This window comes from Martes martes, assembly GCF_963455335.1.
Source record: "Martes martes genome assembly, chromosome: 1".
NCBI classification, from domain to species: domain Eukaryota; kingdom Metazoa; phylum Chordata; class Mammalia; order Carnivora; family Mustelidae; genus Martes; species Martes martes.
The window spans coordinates 37894715-37917011 of record NC_137888.1 but is presented as its reverse complement, the minus strand read 5'-3'; the positions used below and the strand labels follow the sequence as shown (position 1 = coordinate 37917011).

At 34.7% G+C, this 22297-nt stretch overlaps 1 protein-coding gene across 7 annotated transcripts in view; it reads right to left on the bottom strand.

Moving 5' to 3' along the window:
* Positions 1-22297, bottom strand: part of CADM2 (cell adhesion molecule 2) — a gene marked incomplete at both ends in the record, with an annotated part of 1059071 nt that overhangs the window by 308350 nt on the left and 728424 nt on the right. For 5 of the 7 annotated variants that reach the window (XM_080813985.1, XM_080813987.1, XM_080813989.1 and 2 more), the window contains one exon: positions 4516-4542. The exons of the other annotated variants lie outside the window; for them this stretch is intronic. In XM_080813985.1, the coding sequence (XP_080670111.1) occupies positions 4516-4542 (27 nt within the window). The remainder of the gene's footprint in view (positions 1-4515; positions 4543-22297) is intronic. 7 annotated transcript variants of the gene reach the window in all.

The window sequence follows — 22297 nt, the reverse complement described above, 5'->3', positions numbered from 1 at the left end:
AATTACCTTTTTCACTATTTCTAAGTGACAAAGCACTGATGATCTTCACTGAAATATGAGTATAGGATATATGAATGCAAGTCAGATTATAGATTGCTAATGTATGAATTCACTGTAATATATGAATACGGGATAGGTTGTATAATACTTAGAATTGAAGCAGGAGACAAGTTAGAAATTATTCCAGGGAAGCTCTAAGAAATGAGCAATTTGAAGAAGAGGGATCCATGCAAAAGCTACTATCCTCCTATTAAAATCAGGAAACAATTAGGACAATAATTTTATCTCCATAAAATTAGGACCACTTGATAATCCACACTAGTTATGGGGGTCATTAGGGTGGCAGAATTACATGTTTCAAATAATCTAGGAAATCAAGCAAATAGTTGTTCATGAGAAGTCACAGCAAACCCCAAGGGATCAGATTTACAAAAAAAAAAAAAAAAAGAGAGAGAGAGAGAATTTCCATTTTTACATTCAAGTAGAAATATTCAGTAGGCTGATGAAAATATCAGATAGAAGATTAGTAAATCAAGTCCAGAAAAGTGTTAACTAAAATCAGCTAAGAACACTTAAGAGGAAGAAGGTGATTATAATAATCTGTTCTCTTTCAATGTAAGCAAGAGAAACCTATCTAGAAAGCTTAACTAGAAGAGAGACATGTCCTAAATTAAAACAAGGGAATTAGACACCATGAGGGCACTCTCTTAACTCTTACTTTTTGTACATTTCTGTTTCTCTTTTTTCAAACTTAATTCATCTTTTTCAGTCTACCTATAAAATTCATGGCTGCAAAATAAAATAAAATGATTCTCATTTCTCTTCCTTTATCTTGCCTCTTTCAGTTTTTCTATTCTTTCCTTCTTCTTTCCCAGTTTTTTTCAGGAGAGGAATTTGATTGAATCATTTGTCTTTCTCTTAACACTCAACAATGATGAGGAAGGTTGGTTGTAGGTACATAACCATCTAGAAAATGGCTGCTTCCTGTATTTTGTAGGAGGTGAAGTTCATCCCTCTGAGATGCTGTAGAGAGCTAACCAAACTGCAAGAGTTGATCTTTTCAGGGATCAAAGATATAACCTAAAGAAAACCTAAATCCCAGAATAAGATAGAAAAGGAGAGAGAAAAAAAGGCAAAGAACAGTTAAGAAGAAGATGAAGTCTAAACCGAGGGAAATAGGAAATCAAAAGAAACAATATATATTCAGCAGGGGGAAAACGAATAATATGTGGATTGGAAAACTACCAGTGGATTTGACCACTAAAGAATTAGTGATCATCAGAATGACAGTTTCTGCACGGATAAGGAAAGGGTTAGTTGCTACATGATTTGATGATATTCAGATATATCATGTTTATACCATTGCCCTCAGATACTAGTATAATAACCAATATATATTTTAAAAAAGGAGTGGGAGAAAATTAGAGTAATTTTCTATGACATTCCTAATAACTGCTGTCTCCTAGTGAACTCTCTTTTTATATGAACACCCATAAATTGCTGTTTTAAGAGTCTGTTTTAAAATGTTATTGGGGGGGCGCCTGGGTGGCTCAGTGGGTTAAAACCTCTGCCTTCGGCTCCAGTCATGATCCCAGGGTCCTAGGATTGAGCCCCGCATCGGGCTCTCTGCTCAGCAGGGAACCTGCTTCCTCCCCTCTCTCTCTCTTCCTGCCTCTCTGCCTTCTTGCAATCTCTCTCTGTCAAATAAATAAATAAAAGCTTTAAAAATAATAATAATAAATAAATTAATTAAATAAAATGTTATTGGGAATTTAGTGTCGAATTTACCAGTCTATGGTTTCTGGAATGTAATCCTTTCTCAAAAACAAAACAAAACAAAAAAACAAACAAACAAAAACAAGACAAATTTTTCTTTCCAGTATTCCAGAAGCTCTCTAAATTTGGATGATTCCAGAAGGCTAAATGAATGAGATGTGATCTTCTCCAAAATTTTCCTTGGTTCCCTGGGATGTGCTTTGTTTGGGTCAGGAGAAATGAACTATTTTTAAGCAACCATCTGCTCTTGCATTACCTTTCATTTTATTTTCCTTTTTCCCACATTTTTTTTTTTTTTACTTTTCCTGTTTGAAGACCATCTGCCTTGACATAGAAATTGGACAATAAAACACTTAGTAGTCCTTTCTGTTGTCTCTACATCATATACATCTGCCTCAAACCAACATTAGAAATAAAATTTCAATTTCTACTTGAGGCCCAGTTCATTTTAGAAGGGGTCATTTTTTGTCTCCCTAACACTTTGCAGATGCAAAAACAAGGGTGGCATAGGATAAACTATGTCCTTAAGCCCCCTGCAGTTTTGTACACAGGTAGAAAAATGAGACAAATATAATTGATAAGTATGGGATGGTAGGGATGTCTTTATGGGAAGTGTTAAACTGGGCATGGGAATATGTTTGCATTGCAAAATCATAGCCAGCTTGAATCCTGACATGATTTCATAAACGCTTGTAACATAATTTATGGCTGTAATCTTCCAATTAAAAGTTGGTACCTCGATTTCATAACCTGCTTATTGTACATTGAATTATCATCTATTGTTTTTAGGAATTACCAAGTGAACATAGATGTGATTATTATGAGAGGTTTTATGTAATCAAATGAAGTGATGACTTACGATCATACAATTTTATGTCATAGCATCAAAATTTTTTCCTCCACTCTCATAAAAACATAGGATCTCACTCAAAACGTGTCCTCACAATCCTGAAATGGACTGTAGTCATTCCTGCTTTCATATGTTAGTATATATTTTTGAATTCTTTTTTCTGTGTACAACTTTTTTCTCTGTATACTCTACCCATCCTTTAAGAATCAGTTCAAGCCCCACCCCTTAGGTAAAGCATTCTCTGAGGAGGATTTTAACTTCAATACGTATCTCTTTCCCTAACTTCCTTTATAGTTAAGTTCTATATACTACAATTCACACATTATTATACATTGTTCTTAATTCTTCATTCTTAAAGCTGTACTTTTAAGCTTTTATTATATATATTATGCTTATTTATTCATAAATGTATTCATTATCAAATAATAAACACTTTGTGAATGTGTTTCTTTTGTTCACAACCAGAAAGAAAATTACTATGGCAAGAACTGGCTAATCCTATTAGCACATTTATTTGAACAACACACAGGGTATAAGCGGAGGCTGAAACAAAGGGTAACAACAATTTTGCCACCTTGTCTTTTATATTTTCAATGGTCTATAAAATAAATATAATGCTAGGAAAATAGTAGTTGCATACTAAATGCTTAGATTTATAAATAGGGAGCAGTTAACACTTCAAAGATGAATCTATGTCATAGTGTTTAAACTAGCTCTAAAACTAGAACCTGGAGGAAGCCAGAGCTGGAGGGAGATGAATAGTGGAGAAGGGTGGCCTTGTGGCAGATCTGAATATGAGAAATGGTGAAAGAGACAAAACTACCTGGTAGTTCCTCCTGAGCACATACAGGAATATATTAGGCAGGACAATACTAAACAATGAAGATTCAGAAAACTCTCCACAGAGAGGTATATTTGTGAAAAGCAAAGGAAACTAGCATTACTTAAAATGTGAGTAGCAGCAGGAAGTCTACCAATTATTTTACATATTTCACCTCACTCAATCTTCATGATAATCTTTTATAGTTTTTATTGTTTTTATTGTTATTTATACTCTGTAGATGAGGAAATTGAAGATAATAGTTATATGACCAATAGGGTAAATGTAGTTTTGCTCCATATATGAAAGATACTTGAAAAATAAATGAAGGATAAAATGAAGGATAAAAGAAACATATATTTGCTATATAAGAAGAAAAAATAAATATATAGATTGCTCTTGAGACTATATAATCAAAACATATAAACTATAAACCTATGATAAATATACATATATTTGAATTTTTTTTCAAAACCATAACAACACATTAAGCCAAAAGTCTTTTCCTTTCAGGGAGATATTCTGGCATTAGACAAGCACATCCTCTCTCATGAAATTATATTTCCAGGATTCTAGCAAATATAAGCTTAATCCAACCAGGAAATGGAAGAAAAGTCATAAATAGAAATGTACAGTATATAATATTCATTTTTTAAAGGATTTTTTCCTTTCACATAATTCTCTGAAGGCCTGGTCACTTCTGAGACTTTCTATCAGCTTTATTTTATGCTGTACTTTTTTCCAATTCACAATTTTATCAAAGGAATTAAGGTCAACAGGCAAAACGTTGGTACACAAAAGCACTGTATTCCACTTGGAATAAAGTGAAAAGCAAAGCAAGAAAACAAACAAACTCACAATCATGCAAACATCAACATATATCAGAAACTGAATATTTGAAATAATATATATTTATATTTGTAGGAATTTATGACTAAGGTTGGTACACTGAACTAGTATTATCACCAACAGAATTGGCTCCATCAATTAAGATGGCTTGGAAGATTGAGAAAAAAAAAAAAAAAAAAAAAGAACCATGGTGAGTCATGCAGAATGGATAGGAGCTCACCTTTAACTTTATTCTTTGAAGCAGCCGCTGGTTCCAAGGAAAGATTGCACAAGAAGAGAACAAACATATTAGGTATTAGACAGAGTGTCTAGTAAGAAAAAGAGACATGTTATTACTATTAAACTCTAAGAAGGTAATATTTATGATTACACAATCAACACACTTTAGATGAAAAGAATCTATAATTAAGAAAATAATAGTTGGTTACATTTTGTTAGTATATGATTAAAGTCTTTGAATAAGAAAGAGTAAAATAGATAGGAGACACACAGTGCAAATTCCAAACACCATAAGGACTACATGAATTACTTTTAAGGACTGTATATCTTTTCTTTCACCCTCCTTAACTCAACATTAGTTAATTGAATTAAAGAAAGTGAATTGGGGGAAATCAGAGGGGGAGACAAACCATGAGAGACTGTGGACTCTGAGAAACAAACAAGGTTTTGGAGGGGAGGAGAGTGGGGGGTTGGGTAAGCCTGGTGGTGGGTATTAAGGAGGGTACATATTGCATGAAGCACTGGGTGTGGTGCATAAACAATGAATTTTGGAACACTGGGAAAAAAAAGTAAAATAAAATAAAATAAATACTCACATATACTTTAAATATATTTTATATTATTTAATGATTAAAATCTAACCCATAAGATTCCTTGCGTTTGCTGAGTGCTTACTAAATGCCAGAGCCTGAAGTTGAATATTTTCTACCCACTTGCCACATAATAATGACAGTTTCAAGAAGTAAGTTATGTACTCTGAAAACTATAGAACACTTATGAAAGAAATTGAAGAGGACACCAAGAAATGGAAAAATATTCCATGCTCATGGATTAGAACAAACATTATTCAAATGTCTATACTACAAAGCAAACTACACTTGTAATGGCATTCCTATCAAAACACCACCAGCATTTTCTACAGAGCTAGAAAAAATAATCCTAAAATTTGTATGGAACCACAAAAGACCCCAAAGAGCTGAAACAATCCTGAAAAAGAAAAGCAAAATTGGGGCATCATGATTCCAGGCTCCAAGCTATATTAGAAAACTGTCGTCATCAAGACAGTATGGTACTGGCACAAAAACATATTGATCAAAAGAATGGAATAGAAAACCCAGAAATGGACCCAGAAATGGACCCACAACTATATGGTCAAATAATATTCAACAAAGCAGGAAGAAATACCCAATGGAAGAAAAGTCTCTTCAACAAATGGACAGCAACATGCAGAAGATTGAAACAGGACCACTGTCACAGCCAGCGCGACAACACGACCAGGGTGGAGAGGGCAAGAGGATGGTGAAATGAAGAAGAGACACAAAGAGATGGGGACAGGAGGGGCAAAGTGGATGATGTCCAAGCAGTACCAGTTTATTCAGAAGAGTGCTCCAATATATATATCATACAGAGACAATCACAAGGAAGTAGTGATCCATTACATTCTTAAAATAGTTTCCACAGGTTCCCCTTAGAAAGCTTCTTAAGGCTCATGTGCAGACATCCTGACACCAAAAGGGCTGCCTATAGATGAGTTCCCTATAGATAAATGGACAGAGAAGGGCCAAAAGGGCATCAGATGTGTTCCCTGCAGGAACAGCAAGTCAAGTCACAGATTTACGACTTAGGCCTGCATGTCCTGTTCCAGATAAGCCCCAGAGGGTGGTCGCGTAGGACAGCGTGAGACCCATAGCACAGGCCCATTCTCAAGAGCACCTCAACTTATTACCCACAGGATTGCTTTAACCCTTAGGTTTCAAGGAAGCACGAGTCAGGGCCTGGTTTGGTTCACACTCAAGCTACTATGCGGCCTCCCACAGACCACTTTCTTACACTATACACACACACACAAAAATTCAAAATAGATGAAAAACTTAAATGTGAGTTAGGAAACCATCAACACCCTAGAGGGCACAACCTCTTTGACTTTGACCATAGCAACTTCTCACTAGACATGTCACCAGAGGCAAGGGAAACAAAAGCAAAATTGAACTATTGGGAGTTCATCGAGATAAAAATCTTCCACAGAGTGAACATAACAATCACCAAAACTAAAAGACAACCTTTGGAATGGGAGATGATATTTGCAAGTGACATATCTGATAAAGGGTTAGTATCTAAAATATTTAAAGAACTTAGAAAACTCAACACCTAAAAACAAATAATCCAGTTAAGAAATGGGCAAAAGACATGAATAGACATGAATAGACATTTTGCCAAAGAAGACAACCAAATGGCTAAGAGACACATGAAAATATGCTCAATATCTCTCATCATCAGAGAAATACAAATCAAAACCACAATGAGACACCACCTCACACATTTGTCAGAATGGCTAAAATTAACAACATAAGAAGCAACAGGTGTTGGTGAGGATTTGGAGAAAGGGGAACTCTCTCACACTGTTAGTGGGATGCAAACTGGTGCAGCGACTCTTGGAAACAGTATGGAGCATCCTCATAAAATTAAAAACAGAACTGCCCTACAATGCAGCAATTGCACTACTAGGTATTTACCCAAAGGATAAAAAATACAGGTTTGTAGGGATACATGCACCATGATATTAATAGAGGCATTATCAACAACAACTAAACTATGGAAAGAACCCAAATATCCATTGACATGGACATGGATAAAGAATGTGTGTGTGTTTGTGTGTGTGTGTGTGTGTGTGTGTGTGTGTGTGTGTGTCTACGTGTGTGTACCTACACGCATATGTATAAAATGGAATATTACTCAGCCATCAAAAAGAATGAAATCTTGCCATTTACAATGACATGGATAGAGCTAGAATGCATTATGCTAAGCAAAATAAGTCAGAGAAAGACAAATACCACGTGATTTCAATCATCTGTGGAATTTAAAACACATAACAGATGAACAGATGGGAGGAGGAAAAAAGGAGGGAAACAAACCATATGAGACTCTTAAAGATAGAGAACAAACTGAGAGTCAATGGAGGGAGTTGGGTGGGGGTGGGATAGATGGGGGATGTGTATTAATAAGGGCACTTGTTATGATGAGCACGGGGTGCTGTATGTAAGTAATGAATCACTGGATTCCACTCCTGAAACCAATAGTCCACTGTGTGTTGATTAACTAGAATTTAAATACAAATTTAGAGGAAAAAAAAAAAAAGAAGTTTTGTTATCATTTTCTCACAGATGTGGAAACTAAGACTCAGAAAAGTCAAATTACTTGCTGACTATGACACAACTGGAAAGAAGCAAATTTGGGATTTGATCCTAGCTGTGTCTAATTTCTAAATCTGTGAACTTGGGATTTAAGGCACAGTTCAGTTGCCAACTGAACTGCAAATATCAGGTCTACAAAACCAAATCAAAATTGCATGATTCACTAGTCTTCAGCTATTTGGTACTTGGTATTTGGCACTTTGGTATTTGGTTGACTACATAGGTATAAAACTAGAAAACTCCATTACTTTAAATGGCATTATCCCCATTAAGAAGTAGAAATTTCAATTTATTTGTATCTAATGGCAAGCACTATTTAGGTCCAGAAGTACATTTAATGAGGAAATTAGAAGAGTCATACAAGAGAGTTCTTCACTCAAAGAAAGGCTTCTAGATGCAATGCAGAGATACCTCTAAACGGTTTGCTATTGTTAGAAAAATAAATTTTGCAATTTTTGTAAAAGCCAGTAACATATATATTTTGTGTATGTCAGTTCCCCAAACAGGATCATACACATGACTTTGTAGTCTTTCCTTCACATTTTCCAGGTTGACACATGGCATTCTAAATCACTCTTTTAACAGTTGTATATTTCCCCACAGTCTCTATTAATGTGAGACTATTTCCCTATTGATAAACAATCAGTTCAGTTGTAGAGTACTTTTTTTTTCCTGCTACTAACAATACTGCAATGCACATCCTATGTCATGCCCCTTATGTATTGTAGTGGTGTTTAGTTTCTGTAGGAGAGCTCTGAAGATTGTTTTCATATTTTTTTTTTCAGGAAAGAAAAAAAGCGCAACAAAGATGAAGACCTTTAAATATTGCAGATGGAAGGGCTAAGATTATTTGGAAAGGAAATTCACAAGTATATTGAATGCTCTAAAATAAGAAGAAACCAGAATAAGAGAAAATAAATAGAAAAGAATAGAATCCAGTGTTTCAAATAAATGATACACTGCAAACTCCTTTGCTCTTTTAAACTGTTGCATTTAACTTTTCTTACTATATGTTTTTTTTTTTTAAAGATTTTGTTTATTTATTTGACAGACAGAGATCACAAGTAGGCAGACAGGCAGGCAGAGAGAGAGGAAGGGAAGCAGTCTCCCTGCTGAGCAGAGAACCCAATGCGGGGCTCCATCCCAGGATCCTGGAATCATGACCTGAGCCGAAGACAAGAGGCTTTAACCCACTGAGCCACCCAGGAGCCCCTTACTATATGTTTTTCAACTAAAATTCAGGTCTTAGTTTCTTCATAGAAGTTTACTGGTTTTCAAAATTCTAATCACTGGGAATTATTTTCCTCTTTTGTATTATTTTTAAGGTTGCACAAGGCTGAATCACATTGTTAGAATATGCAAAATGTTATTTGCCTCGATTTCAAAGAAAATATTTCAATGCATCAGTGTACTCATTTGTTCATGTGAAGAGAAATTTTGCTTCAAATTCAAATTTATCACTTAAAAATTTTAGCATGAATTGAAAGAAAAATTATGAAAACCCCTTAGAAATACTTAAGATAATAACTAGTATTTAATATGTAAAGATACAACCAATATTGCATAAAGATTCATACTGAATTGAATAAAAATAGAGAAATTAAAATAGAAAAGACAAATCTCTACATTTCTTAGGGGAATGGAGGTGAATTATTGAAAGTTCCCAAACATTACACAAAGGCGGATGATTGTATCCGTAAATTATTGGGTAGAAACCAACATAGAAGAGAAAGGAAAACAAAAGCTCTATGCCTGTTTCTGTGTGTTCAGGCAGCTAATACTAAACTAGACTGGTTAATATAATTGGAAAGAGGCCAGGCTACCAGGCTTGTTAGCCCAATTATAATTCTCTGCATATTCAATAAAAGAAGCCAAGATGACAGCAATACTGTCATAAATGTCATGTTCAATACTTGTAAGATTTTTCCATTGTCAGCATAGCCCAATTATAAGTCAATTGTAAAGTGCACATTGCACACCACCCAAAAGTGACTGAAAATTATCTTAAAAATGCTTTTTTAATGTTCATAGTTAAAATGAAAAGAAAGGAAATAAAGGTACTTTGACCAGAGAAAAGTTTTAAAGATGACATAAACATTTCTTCACATTTATACTAAAAGCACTAATTTGTAACTATAACATTATAGTTGTTCATACTATTTTTTTCAGAGATGATTAGTTAAATATTAAACTTGTAACTGCTATTATATTAATAACGTGAAAACTTGGGCATATAACTTTTGAAGAAAGTATGAATAGTAACAGAATGATCATAGTTATTTATATATGATTTCAGAATAGTTAGTGAATATTAGACATTATATTAATAAAGTTTAACTCTAAAAACTCCAATATAAATGATGAAAAAGTTAAATACAATTAGTTGGTTAACAATAGAGTTACATTGCATTAGTTGACAATCTTAAAGATAATCACTAATAAATTCATGAAGTATTTTGTGAACTCTAAGACAGTGTTTCTTAAAATAAAGTACAAGAACTATAAATAGGGCATGAGGGCATACTCAACTCGAGGGAGATTAGACCAATTTTACCTAACTCAAAATTGATACAACCTAGTCACACTTTCTTTTAATTCCTACTTCTTATTTTAAGATTTACTATCATAACAAAAGGGTGATATATTTTATTAGTATCTGCTAAGTGTAAATAGTGTTAACATATTCAATTTGTGGTTACCTTTAGAAATGGCTGCTGAAAAATAATTTAGCAACAAAGCATTTAGTAAATAGCAAAGATATTACTTTGCTATTTATTCATTTATTCACAGATAGTAATGCTAAAGCAGTATGGATCTTTTCATTTCAAGATTATGTAGAATTTCTTCGAAATGCTTTGATATTTTAGCCCAGTCTTTGGTATTCTTCTTTTCATAAGCAAATTTATAGATAAAGGATCAGTGTTTCTTAATATGAAGCCATGAACTTAAAAAGTGTTTAGGCTTTCTAAGAAGACAAAGGTTACTAACATCTATGACTTCATATTCAGATATATTAGAGGTTTCCCTTGCCCCAAATTTATTGGAAATGAAATAAAACAAAACAAATAAATAAAATTAACTGCCATGGATACTGTATAATATACTTTTTACATATGAAAAAGTTACTCATATATATGTGCAAATTATAAAAATAAAAGAGAATACACTGCCGCTACCTTCTAGAAGAAATACAGTGAAAACAAAGATATTCAGAATATTACAAAGCTGAGATCTAGAAAGGATAACATTACTTTTCCTAGGTCACAAAGCTATTCACAAATTTAAAACCGAAACAGCAGCCTGGATGAACACATGTATGTTAAAATCTGCTACATCAAAATGCAATCATTAGATATACTATAGCAATGTAGTGCTAATCAATACCCTGTGAGTTTGATTCCTTTTTACAAAAAGGAGATCACACGGATTTGAAAAGGGGAAGTAGTAGTACATTTACTTTATTAGACACCTACCACATTTTTACAGTCTCTCAAAATATGGAAATTAAATAATTGCATTTTTAGGTCTAGATAACCACCCACATTTTCTCCTTTTCTCATTTTTTTCACCAAACCTCCAATACAAACCTAAACACATTCTTTCACTAATCACTTGAGGTTTATTTAAAATAACATCTTTCTTAACTATCAACTAACACGGTCTAAACATTAGAATTTCCCCCTAAGGCTCATTAGAGCTTGAAAACTTGAAAACATGTGATAGAATCCAATGTCTTTCACAAGTTTTTTCTTTATCAACCACACAAATTTTACAGTAGGAAACAAGTGTAAAAAATGATGTTTGAGAAAGAAACGTTCACTAAAGAAGTTATACTCCAAAGTAACCAAATATTTGATGGGTGGAAATTTCTCTTCAGACGAATACACCAGCCAATGAATAAAGAGGAAATGATAGAATTTGAAAACCACCATACTGTAGTGTCTAACAAGTTCTCATATGTAGGCAGCTACCACCGTCTGTCCTATCATTAAAAGAAAGACTAGGTGGAGGAGAAAAGATGGTGGAGGACTAGGGGACCCTATTTCAACTGATCCTCTGAATGGAACTGGATATCTACCAGACCATCCTGAACACCCACAAAACCAGCCTGAGATGTAAGAAATATCTGGATCTCTACAAATGGAATATCTTCAGTGTTGGTCTCAAGGTATGAAGTAGTGAGCCCCGATTCTGTGGGCAGATATCAAAAAATAAATGGAAGTGGGGAGAGAGCCTCCAGGATCCTGCACTGCCAAAGGGCAAAAGCCTTCCACACTGGGGACCGGGCACAGACTTGCAACCAGATAGCAAAGGGGAAAGGACCTTAGGGCAGCCCCCCAGATTGAACCTGGACCTGCACGGGTGTGCATGTGAACTGGGGGTGGCTTGTGGTTTTAGAAGCACAAAGGGCAGAGACGTGCCTGAACCTGGAAGCGAGGGCTGGGGGTGTGGCTCTGGGGCACCCAACCCAGGACACTGTGGTTTTTAGCAGCACAGACATAAATGGAGATAGTGTGGCCTGGAGTGGTTAGTGGAGAGCAGATTGAGATCTCTCTTATCTGAGACAGAGGTTTGGATACAGACACTTTGCTCTGACTCTTGAAGAGACATTGAATGGCACCAGGTCAAGATGCCAGAGAACAAAAGCCCCCCAAAACCGGTTTTCACTGAGCCCATGCCCTCCACTGAGGCAGGGCAACTCTTCTCAAACAGGGTTGCCTGAGTAATAGCATGGCAGGCCACTTCCCCAGAAGACAGGCTGGAAGAATAAGAGGCCAACACCCCTAAGATCCCTATAAAATAGGTGCATCTTGCTTGGGTTGTTGTCAATAATTTGGACTCTGTACATTCCCTCAACCACCTCTCAACAGAATGACTAAGAGGAAGAACCCCCAACATAGGAAGGATTCAGAGACTGTGACCTCTGCCACGAATTAATGGATATGGATATAAGCAAGACGTCAGAAAAAGACTTCAGGGTAACAGTTATACAGACGATAGCTAAATGGAGAAAATGATCATTGGCAACACAGATTTTCTAAGGGCAGAAATGAGATCTAATCTGGCAAAACTTAAAAATGCTATCAATGAGATCCAATCTAATCTAGATACTCTAGAAGCTAAGGTAAATGAGGCAGAGAAACAAATCAGTGGTCTAGAATACAAACTGATAGAAGGAACAGGAGGGGGCCTGGAACAAACAGCTTAAAATCCATGAAAACAGAATTAGAGGAAAAATGATGCCATGAAATGGTCCAATGTCAGAATTACTGGGATCCCTGAGGGAGTGGAGAGATAAAGAGAACTAGAAGATATATTTGAGCATATCATAGCTGAGAACTTTCCTAATCTGGAGTATGAAAAAAGCATTCATGTCCTAGAGGAAAAGAGGACCCCTCCTAAGATCAAGGAGAACAGACCAATGCCCTGGCATGTTATAGTAAAACTTGCAAATATTAGAACCATGGAAATCTTCTTAAGGGCAGTAGGGGGAAGAGATTCCTTACTCCAGAGGGAGGAACATCAGAATAATGTCAGATCTGTCCACAGAGACCTGGCAAGCCAGAAAGGCCCGGCAGGACATATTCAGGGTACTAAATGAGAAAAGCATGAAGCCAAGCATACTTTATTTGGCAAAGTTATCATTCAGAATGGATGGAGAGATAAAGAGCTTTAGGATTGGCAGAAAGAAAGAATATGTGACCACTAAGCTGGCCTTGCTAGAAATGTTAAGTGGGGGTTCTCTAAAAGGAGAAAGACCCCAAGAGTGACATAAAACAGAAGTTTACAGAGATGATCTATAGAAACAATGACTTCATAGGCAACATGATGACAATAAAATCATATCTTTTAATAATCACTCTCAATGTGAATGACTTAAATGCTCCCATAAAAAGGCACTGGGTTGCAAATTGGATAAAAAGACAGAACCTATACATATGCTGTCTATAAGAGACTCATTTTGAACCTAAAGATACGACCAGATTGAAAGTGAAGGGATGGAGAATCATTTTTCATGCCAATAGACCTCAAAAGAAAGCTGGGATAGCAATTCTCATGTCCAATGGATTAGATTTTAAGCTAAAGACTGTAGTTAGAGATACAGAAGGACACTCTATCATTTTTAAAGGGTCTATCCAGCAAGAAGATCTAAAGATTGTAAATATTTATGCCCCCAACATGGGAGCAGCCAACTACATAAGCCAACAGTTAACCAAAATAAAGAGACATATTGATAATAATAAGTTAGTAGTAAGAGACCTCAACACTCCACTCTCAGCAATAGACAGATCATTTAAGCAGAAAATCAACAAAGAAACAAGAGCTTTGAATGACACACTGGACCAGATAGACCTCATAAATATATACAGAACATTCCACCCTAAAACAACAGAATACTCATTCTTCTTGAGCATATAAGGAACTCTCTCCAGAATGGACCACATACTGGGTCACAAATCAGGTCTCATTCTTACCAAAAGATTGAGAGGATCACATGGTTTTTCTCTTTCCTCTTATTAATGTGTTCTTTCACATTGATTGATTTGTGAATGTTGAACCACCCTTGCATCCTAGGAATAAATACCACTTGGTTGTGGTGGGTAAACCTTTTAATGTACTGTTGGATCCTATTAACTAGGATCTTGTTGAGAATTTTGGCATCCATATTCATCAGGGATATTGGTCTGAAATTCTCCTTTTTGATGGGGTCTTTGCCTGGTTTGGGGATCAAGGTAATGCCGGCCTCATAGAATGAATCTGGAAGTTATCCTTCTGTTTCTATTTTTTGAAAAAGCTTCAGGAGAATAGGTATTATTTCATCTTTGAATGTTTGGTAGAATTCCCCAGGGAATCCATCAGCTCCTGAACTCTTGTTTTTTGGGAGGTTTTTGATCACTGCTTTAATCTTGTTACTGGTTATTGGTCTATTCAGGTTGTCACTTTCTTCCTGTTTCAGTCTTGGCAGTTTTTAGGTTTCCAGAAATGCATCCATTTCTTCCAGATTACTTCATTTATTGGCATAGTTGTTGATAGTAATTTCTGATAATCGTTTCTATTTCCTTGGTGTTAGTCGTGATCTCTTACCTTTCATTCATAATTTTATTAATTTGGATCTTTTCTCTTTTCTTTTGTATAGATCTGGGCAGTGGTTTAATGATCTTATTAATTCTTTGAAAGAACTAGCTTCTAGTTTCATTGATATGTTCTACTGTATTTCTGGTTTCTAATTCATTGATCTCTGCTCTAATCTTAATTATTTCTCCTCTCACATGTGGGCTAGGCTTAATTTGTTGTTCATTCTCCAGTTCTTTTTTTTTTTTTTTTAAGATTTTATTTATCTATTTGAGAGAGAGAGAGAATGGGAGATAAAGCATAAAAGGAGAGAGGTCAGTGGGAGAAGCAGACTTCCTGCCAAGCAGGGAGTCCAGTGTGGGACTCGATCCCGGGACTCCAGGGTCATGACCTGAGCTGAAGGCAGTCGCTTAACCAACTGAGCCACCCAGGTGCCCTCATTCTCCAATTCTTTAACATGTGAAGAGTTTGTGTTTTCAGGACTTTTCCTTTTTTTGAGTGAGGCTTCGATGGCCATGTATTTTCCCCCTTAGCACCATCTTTGCTGTATTCCATAGGTTTTGGACCAATGTGTTTTCATTCTCATTGGTTTCCATGATTTTTTTAAGTTATTCTTTGATTTTCTGGTTGACCCTAGTACTCTTGAGCAGGATGGTCTTTAGCTTCCAAGTGTTCTATTTTTTTCCAAACCTTTTCTTGTGATTGAGTTCCAGTTTCAAAGCATTGTGTTCTGAGAATATGAAGGGAACAAAATATGACATCATTTCCTGATTAAAACTCTTCAGAATGTAGGGATAGAGGGAACATTCCTCAACTGCATAAAATCTACCTATGAAAAACCCACAGCAAATATCATTCTCAATGGGGAAAAGCTGACAGCCTTTCCCTTAAGATCAGGAACACGACAAGGATACCCTCTCTCACCACTATTGTTCAACATAGTTCTAGAAGTACTAGTAACAGCAGTTAGACAACAATAAGAAATAAAATGTATTCAAATTGGCAAAGAAGAAGTGAAACTCTTTTTTTCACAGATGACATGATACTTTTTGTAGAAAACCCAAAAGACTCCACCCCCAAATTACTAGAACTCATACAGCAATTCAGTTATGTGGCAGGATACAACATCAATGCACAGAAATCAGTTGCTTTCTTATACACTAACAATTTAACAGTATAAAGAGAAATTAGAGTATTGATTTCATTTATAGTAATACCAAAAACTATAAGATACTTTGGAATAAACCTAATCAAAGACATAAAGGATCTGTACTCGAGGAACTACAGAACACTCATGAAAGCAACTGAAGAAAACACAAAAAGATGTAAAAACATCCCATGCTTATGGATCAGAAAAATAAACATTGTTAAAATGTCTATGCTTTCAACATCATCCAGATCAAAATACCAATGGTATTTTTCAAAGTGCTGGAACAAACAATCTTAAAATTTGTATAGAACCAGAAAAGACTCCAAATCGCAAAGGAAATGTTGAAAAAGATAAACAAAGCTGAGGGCATCATGTTGCCTGATTTCAAGCTATATTGCAAAGCTCTGATCACCAAGACAGCATGGTATTGGCACAAAAATAGACACATAAGACAATGGAACAGAATAGAGAGCCCAGATATAGAACCCTAACTAATGGTCAAATAATCTTTGACAAATCAGGAAAAAGTATACAATGGAAAAGAGTCTCTTCAATTTATGGTGCTGGGAAAATTGGACAATTACATACAGAAGAATGAAATTTGACCATTATCTTACACCATACACAAAGATAAACTCAGAATTGATGAAAGACCTCAGTATGTGACAGGAATTCATCAAAATCCTAGAGGAGAACATAGGCAGTAACTTCTTCAACATTGGCCACAGCAACTACTTTCAAGACATGTCTCCAAAGGCAAGGGAAACAAAATAAAAAAATTAACTTTTGGGACTTCATTAAGATAAAAAGTTTCTACACAGCAAAGGAAACAGACAACAAAACAAAGAAGCAACCCACAGAATGGGAGAAGATATTTGCAAACAACACTACAGACAAGGGACCGATATTCAAGATCTATAAAGAACTCCTCAAACACACACAAAACAGATAATCACATCAAAAATTGGGCAGAAGACATAAACAGACACTTCTCCAAAGTGTCCAAAGAAGACGTACACATGGCTAATAGACACATGAAAAGGTGTTCATCATCATTAGTCATCAGGGGAATTCAAATCAAAACCATATTGAGATATACCAGCTTACACTATTTAGAATGTCAAAAATTGATGAGGCAAGAAACAATAAATGTTAGAGAGATTGTGGAGAAAGGGGAACCCTCTTACACTGTTTGTGGGAATGCAAGTTAGTACAGCCACTTTGGAAAAGTGTGGAAATTCCTCAAAAAAATAAAAATACAGCTACCCAATGGCCCAGCAGTTTCACTACTAGTATTTGCTCCAAAGATACGGATGTAGTGAAAAGAAGGGGCACATACACCCCAATGTTCATAGGAGCAATGTTCACAGTAGCCAAACTGTGGAAAAGCTGAGATGCTCTTCAACAGATGAATGGATAAAGCAGATGTATGTGGTCCATATATACAATGGAATATTACTCAGTCAACAGAAAGGATGAATACCCAACTTTTGTATCAACATAGATGGGACTGAAGGAGATTATGTTAAGTGAAATAAGTCAAGCAGAGAAAGTCAATTATCATATGGTTTCACTTATTTGTGGAACATAAGGAATAGCACGGAGGACATTAGGAGAAGGAAGGGAAAAATGAAAGGGGGGGTGGATCAGTTGGGGAGATGAACCATGAGAGACTATGGACTCCAAGAAACAAACCGAGGGTTTTAGAGGGGAGGGGAGTAGGGGGATAGGTTAGCACAGTGATAGGTATTAAGGAGAGCACATATTGCATGGGGCACTACATGGAGCACCAGTTGTTATACGCAAAAAATGAATCATGGAACACTACATCAAAAACTAATGATGTACCATATGGTGACTAACATAAAAATAAAAGGAAAAAACAAACAAAAATAAATAAATAAATAAATTAATTAATTAAAAGAAAAACTACCAGACATTATACACTTTCCCCATGGAAGGGCACAATACCATTTAAAAAGTTTTTTTTTTTTAATTTTGTTTGTTTTGTTTTTCCCCAAATCTTCAAATTTGGATGGAATTATGTCTCTACATTGAACTTCCAATGTCCAATAAAAACGGGACCAAAAATCCATGCATCAAATCTTGAATAAAATCTTGAACATGGGAAACACATAAGCAATTCTGATTTTTTAGCAAATAGATTTCAGGGAAAAAAAAAAAATTGAAGAGGGAACTTAAGGGACATACCAAAACAATTGCTTACAAGTACAGACTACTTTGGATCCTGATGAACACTGGATATTTTATGATATTAAGGTATTATTCTTAACATTTAGGTGGGATAATATTATTTGACTGTTTTTTTAGGCCATTATCTTTTTATAAAGCTAAATATTTACAAAAAATGGTCTAGTGTCAGATTCTTTTCAATGTAACCCCGGGATGCATGTTCCTTACTATATTTTCTTTTTATTTTTGTATACGATTGAAATTTCTGAGAACAAAAAAGTCTTTAAAATCTTTAAAATATTCATTAAATATCTGGGCTTATTTCTGTTTTATTATTTTTTAAAGATTTACTTATTTATTTATTTGAGAGAGAGAGAATGAGAGAGAGAGAAAGAGCATGAGTGGAGAAAGGTCAGCAGGAGAAGCAGACTCCCTGCCGAGCAGGGAGCCCAATGTGGGACTCGATCCCAGGACTCCAGGATCGTGACCTGAGCTGAAAGCAGTCCCTTAACCAACTGAGCCACCCAGGTGCCCCTTATTTCTGTTTTAAATATTACTATTTCTCAATGCCACTTCTCTTATAATATGATTAAATATAATAGTGTATATAAAACTATAGTATTGTTTGTATTTTTTATACTACATATGGTCAATTTATCATGTGAGGAAATTATTTATGGCACCATGAAATAATTTTGGTTTATGAAATTCAGTCTTTAAAATGTAAGACACATTAATTCCCTCTATGAAATAACCATTTTACTTCTAGAGCGATGAAACAGAGGCTGGTTTTGAGCTTCTAACTACTTTCTCCATATGTATTTTGAGAATTAAGTAATCTATGTAATTATTTCTTTTCCATGTTTCCTCAGTCTATAAATACTAAATTAACTATATGTATCACAATAACTGTTATTTTGTATTAAGAAGTTTTCTCTCTGTTTCCATGCTTCTAGCACTGATAGTTTATATATAAACTATTTACATTCCCTTATTCTATATTTATTTATTTTGCTCTCAGGAATCTCTTTAAACTTCATGACTCACTACCAATCTACAAATCTCTTTTTCTTATGCTATATTCCATACTTCCCTGTAGGCTTATGACTTTCACTGTGATAGGAATAGGGATAAGTTTTCAAGGCCTTGTAAAAAATTGGACTCAAACTCATGCCTCTAGAAGAGACTATAAAATAAATGCAAACCCTTAGATGTATCAGTCATATATTATTATGAAAGCTTTGAGGCACTACCAGAATAAAAGTTTCTCCATAAATAAAGTACATAGATATCCTTTGAAGTTATATTTTATGTCTATGTTACTGAACTAGGGAGGTATTTTATAATAAACTAAAACTATAACTGGAATAAAATATGCTCTTGGAAATTAGTCTCATAATATTCCCCAGCACCTCAGTGGCTAACTTTAATGGATAAATGTGATATACATACTTTAGATTGTTAATTACATGAACACTATTGGATTTAACAAGTGTTTTATAAAGAAAAACTTAGAAAACTAATTCCCAGTATCAGTAAGATTGTCCACATTTCCTATTTTCTAGATGTCATAAATATATTTTCAGTTTTTCTACTAAATTACTACTCTAATTAGAATTTTTATTCAATAATTTAAATGTAGTCTATTTTACTAATTTAAACATATGCAAAGTAAATGATTATTTTATGCTCATAAACAGTAATGGTAAAATCATAGAACAACTATAGATGCTTGTCTGAATCCCTTCTGAGCCACCAAAGTTCTCCAACTGTCATATACAACCATTAACAATATGACATTTCCATTCACATTCTAAGGCAGAAGGTGATATGAGAAAATTATATTATATGACCATTCTCTGTTGTGTATCTATATGCACATGTGAGCATGTGTATGTACACAGAACACAATATTATTTGATAATTTCATGTAATCATATGTACATATAACAGTTTATTCAGTTCATATTATACCACTGGAAATTATTACTTTTATTTTTATCTAGGAAGAAGAACTGCTGGACTCTGGATTAGTGTTAAGAATGGTTTCAATTAGAGAAATAAAATATCACCTAGTCAACACATTTATTGACTTAAAACAGTTTTGCAATCATTGCAATTGATGACTGGTATTCACTGAGGTAAAGGAAGAGAATCACTACCACCAGGGCCTTACACTGAGTTCAACAGTTTATAGTTTTAGCTTAAGGAGAGCAGTGACAAGAGAGGGGTCAAGGAGCAAAAACAGAAAAGATATTTGACAAAAAAATCAAATATTTTCATAAGACAATTTTTTAGAAGATGTATAAACAGAGAGATGTGAAACTCAGAACCATGTATTGATATGCTTAAAGTATTTCAGTAAATAGTTACAAAGGAAACATAGACTCACTGTTCCCTAACTCTTAATTACTAGATAATGGGTTAATTCTGGAAAAGCTGTGCAAATGGAAAATATGGTTAGGGATAATTTAAGGGCATCTAATCTCTTCCAGCATAGTTCAGATAACTTGCTCAATTTCCAAGGTTCCAAAGGTAATCATTTTGGTGTAGCTGTCAAAGTCAAGCTCCTCTATGCATAAGCATATGATCAAGAAATACTTGGTTTTATCCTTTCCTGGATCACTCCTATAAAGAGTTCCAGGAAAGTGAAAGGTGACTTCCAGAATATAGCACACAGACACCGCTGCTTCTCTGATCTCATCCTGAGTTATACTTCAGGTAAGGTCATGATTCCCTAAAATCAAGTCATCCACAGCGAATGAGCTCAGACCCAGAATACACACACTTAACATATATTTAGTATTTAAGTCATGCTAATCTAAGGAATACTTATGTGTCTATTTATAGTACATACTTCCATAAATCGTATGCAGGGAATGCGATCACTTAGAAATGTCATTTTCAAATTCTTTAGACTTGATCTCCAGTAGTTTTCACTCCTATATAATAAAATCAAGTCTATCTTTCATATAGATCCTATTTCTTTTTTTCTTATAGCCTTAATAAGTGATAGGAGAATAAATAACATTTGCAGATGGGTGGGTAAATACTGGGCTGTTGATTGATTGCATTGTGTCTTATGGAGAACCTCAGTGGCATCTTCTTTTTCTATGTTTCTCTGCCTTTGTCTTCTATTTAAAACTTTTATTTTATATTGATATTGTCAGTGATTTTTTTTGTATAATTATTTTCCAGAAAATTTTCATTACCTACTATGTAACTCTCTGGGTCAATAAATATTACTGTTCTTCCTTGATTGATACAGTAATGTCAATCATAACATGAATTTTAAGGTATAGATTGTGGTTTGGGAGATATGATTAGCTTTTATTTAAGGCATGTTAACAAATTATGAGCAATTGGGAACATACTATAACTATATCTAAATTTGAAATCCACAAAACAAGAGAAATACAGATGACATTTCTCAGAGATATGATGAAGTTTTCACAATTCTATTTTAAGATACACACACAAAATGTAAATTAAATGCATCACAATCTGGCCCACCTGAGGGACATTAGATATCTTTTAAAATGCATTCTTAATTAAAGTTATTTGAAGTATTTTATAAATGAATTAAAAAACCAACATGACCTAGATTTCCGAATCAAATACAATCTTAATAAACATGAATAGAAATTGAAAAAAGGTTGATATGGTCTTGACTATACATATTTTTCATCTGAGTCAAATATTCTCTGAATGGAGTAATATCACTCCATTATTTCAATATTTGGAAGAAAGGAACTTCCAAATATAATCTGTCTCAATTGGCAAAATGTTAACAGGTGACATTAATCTAGTCATGTGGAGATAGAATGGAAAAATGGTCTTGGTTCAGTTTCAGAAATTCCATTTGGTGTACATGCAGCATCTTCTGCCCACCAGCTTTATGGAAACTTTCTTTAGAAGTTTTACATTCACTCTGCCCAAAAGAATATCTTGGGATAAAATTACTTCACAGAGTGTACACTATGAAAATATGACAAAATGCCAAAAGGGTCTTAGAGAAATGAAAACTCTTGCAATTACAAAATACATAATTACAATGTACTAAACAAGCCACTCTATATTTCACAGGTGGAAGCAATCTAGTTAGAAATATCTTATAATGTCATGAACTGCCTTTCATATCCAGAATAGTGCAAATATGTTAGGAGAAAGGTTAG